The 3,808-nt window shown below is 36.0% G+C and overlaps 1 protein-coding gene across 1 annotated transcript; it reads left to right on the forward strand.

Annotated features, from left to right (window-relative positions):
* The first annotated feature begins 1,358 nt into the window (after positions 1-1,358).
* Positions 1,359-2,534, forward strand: LOC131956951 (uncharacterized). Its single transcript, XM_059321596.1, has one exon. It carries the CDS (start codon positions 1,359-1,361, stop codon positions 2,532-2,534), a length of 1,176 nt encoding a protein of 391 aa, XP_059177579.1.
* The last annotated feature ends 1,274 nt before the right edge of the window (positions 2,535-3,808 follow it).

The following is a 3,808-nucleotide window of genomic DNA, read 5'->3' on the forward strand; positions in this document are numbered from 1 at the left end:
GTGTGTATGTTAGTGCATGCTTGTTTGAGTGTATGGGTAGAGTTATAAGTAGCCTACTAAGACAGATGCAATATGATATTATGTCCAGAAAGTTGTAGTTATTTTGACGAAATATGAAAATGACAAAAACAAATTTGAGCCAATAAAATAAACCATCTGCTACTGATATATTTTAAACACAATGGACTTTATATCGTCAATACACAGACTACAAAGAGTTAAATAGAAAAAAAAACAAAATAACACAAAATCATCACCATAAAAATTAAATCCTTAATTTTCTGCTTTCATCTTCTTTTCCCGTTCGTGCAAAAGTTAACTTGTTTCAATGATATTAACATACAAGGGGATAGTGTGGTCAGCAGTATGAGTGATTATGCCCAACCACCGTTATTTCTCTATCACTTTCTAATTGAACCACCAGAACTAAAAGAGTTGTCCCAAAAAACACGCTCAGTTGATTTCACGATCAGGGTAAGTAATTTAGAACCATTCCCAAGGCTACGATATTTTTACAGTACAGGTCCAAACAAAATCAATCCGCCGGTAATGTTTTTAAATAAGAGAGTAAAAAGTTCACAATTTATAGATCGACAATTAACAATTGTAAGCTCCCTCCTTGTGCAGCAAATGAATTACGAAAACGAGAAAATTGTGTATTATATTGTAAATAAAACTAAAACAACCACCGATAATTTAATGAGATTTTTCAGAATATACACAAATAAAAGTGCATCATAGATGTTTGCGATTAATTCACTGTTTACACGACCATCGTAACTTTACAGACAAGAACGGGGCGATACATTTTCACGTCATTATTTATTTACATTAAGACAGTTGTTCACTAATAATTGTACAATTTCTTCATTAAGTGGCTGTTTTTAAGCGCTTGTGTACATATTGAAATATGAATTTTAAAACCTATCCAGAAATGCATGCGAAGGTGAGTAGCTAATTGTAAAGAAAACATTGCAATTGATCCAAAGCTAATTACCTGTAACTGAAACAATCGATTTTATTTTTCGTTGTTTGATCAAACTTAACTGGGAGAAGAAATTTGATTTTTTACGCGGTTTATTTTTAAAAAAATGTAACCAGTTATGCACTATATTAGACTGAGTTGTTTACACTAACATCGATAATTACGACGTGGTGTTTGAATAAACAGTTTGATTGATGTTTTTTTTAAACTAATTAGAAAATAGAAGTTTCGAGAACAAAATATGAACTTTAAACATATTAGAAATAAAATAAAAAAATAAACATTTTTGGGGATATAAAAATATGTTCTTCATTAACGGCTTGTGAAAGAAAAAATTGTCTGCTTGTAGAGAAAAGTGGACACCATATTCAAGATGAATTACTCAAATATTGATATCACTCTTGGAAAGACCGCCATCGGCAATCAGGAATTAAAACTTGATTTCATCGACAGTAAAACTGCGAATCTGATTTGTACCGTCATTCTGCAACAGTCGGTCAAGGTCGCCCTCCGCGTGCTGGGCGTGGTCACCAATCTGCTGACCCTAGCAGTGTTCTGGAGGTCAGGCCTCAATGACGGCATCTCTGTTGGTTTTTTCGCCCTGACCGTCTCGAATTTGATGTGCATGGCGCTCTACCTGACCGCCACGGAGTTTGTGTACGCTGATCTCACCCTGCGAGTGAGGCCGTACGTCAGCTTATACTGGGTTGGTTACATCCTGCCCTTCTACGCCATCACGTTCTATATAATCTCCACCCTCATCACCGTCTTCCTAGCAGTTCAAAAATGCTGCTGTGTCGCGCTGCCACTCACTTTTAAAGACCAGTTTTCTCGTAATCGCTGTATAGCCATCATAGCCTGTATCTATTCAGGGATATTTGCCTTGTATGTCCTCTATACAATCAGTGTATTCCCCTTTCAACCAGGGTTTGATTACTCAACTAATTCAACGCGGTTGATATTTAAAAAATCAGACTTTTACTCAACAACTGTGTTCCCCATAATAAAAGGCTTCGCTTATATTTTCATCCCAATAATCTCGGAACTAATTGTACTATTTTGTACAATTTTACTAACAATCAAACTTGAACAATCAGCTAAGTTTCGTATGTCAGCAACAAACAAAAAAGAAGTTCGTCTCGCATCGATTGAACAAGTCAAGACACCGATTGAAGAAGTAAACACAAACACACATAAACCGATTACTGGCGTGAAGCGGAGGAATCCCCATTCTTCTTTGGGAAACGGCAAGGAAGAAAAATCGAAAGAAATAATGTCCAAACGAGAAATGCGAGCTACCCAATCTGTAAACATGGTCGCCATTTTGTTCGTCGTCTGCAACACGCCGGATGTTGCGGTGTACCTGGCAAGTCTGGTCGTCTCAGACTTCAGCAGCAGTGGCAGGTACGTTAACACGTACTGGCTGTGTCTGGAACTTCAGGACCTGATGCACGTCATCAACATGATCGTCAACCTCTTCGTCTACCTAAAGTACAACTCCAAATTCAGGAGACATTGTGTCTCTATTTTTAAACTATCTCGACATTAAGTTAGGCCTAACTATGTTTTCTTTCTTTTTTTTTGTAAACTCATAATATCCTCGTTTTTAAATATATCGGTATCGGATGGTTCATTTTACTGGCTCAAATGTGTTGTTGTCATTATCATATTTCGTCAAAATAACTACAATTTTCTGAACATGATATCATATTGCACTTGTGTTAGTACCTATAACCCTACCCATACACTCAAACAAGCACAAACACAATATATACACATACATGCAGGCTGTACACACACGCACAGAAACACACAGACACACACAGACACACAGACACACAGACACAGACACACAGACACACACACACACACATATATATATATATACATATATATATATATATAAATATATATATATATATATATATATATATATATATATATATATATATATATATATATCCATACAGGCTGTACACACCCAGAGACACACACATACACACACATACACACATATATTAACGTTGAAAACAAGCCATAATATACAAACTCTTTTGTTTGTAAAACTCGTGTGCAATTTCGTAGAGCAAATTGAAACGGTTTTTAAGTTATCGGTTTTGAGAAACAGGAGTACTTATATATAAAGTTTTGTCCACCTAACTGAAACACACAACATGCACATACAGATAAAAATGTGAAACTATTTTTTTCCCAACTCGAAAGGTGCGATACGTCGGGATGTGTTAAAGTATCGATTTCGAATTTTTTCACACGTATACAATACTTCCTCATATGGTCCCTATATGAGAAAGTAATAAAGTTAATATCATAAACAATATTTTTTTAGTGACGCTAAAACCGCTCCACCAACTTTGTCCAAGTTGGTGCTGGGGTGGGGGGGGGGGGGGGAGGAGGAGGAGAAGAGGCTTTTTCACCAAGGTAAATACGAAGAATTTAAACCGGAACGTATGGTAGATAATACGTAGATTGTATTATAGCGTAATGTACGATTTCACAAACCAGTTTTGTTCAGAAATGACGACGCGATTAGTTCTTTGTACGATTCTTAGGATTCTCTCAACATCAACGTGAGTGATCAGACATACATGCCTGGATCCTTTGTATTAAACAGATAATGAATATCACGGACTCTTGTGTCAATATGTGATCAGGAAAATAGCATACGGCCAGAGCGGGTGGGGGAAGGCTATAAACTTAGGCCGAAATTTTAAGAGTTAAGAAAAATATAACACGGCTTTCTATATTTAAAGTTACACAATAAACCTGTTTACTAGAAAATTAGTATATTGTACCGAATATATC

The sequence above is a fragment of the Physella acuta genome, unplaced genomic scaffold (assembly GCF_028476545.2).
Source record: "Physella acuta isolate Inbredline_101_S28 unplaced genomic scaffold, ASM2847654v3 ptg001189l, whole genome shotgun sequence".
Classification (NCBI taxonomy): Eukaryota; Metazoa; Mollusca; class Gastropoda; family Physidae; genus Physella; species Physella acuta.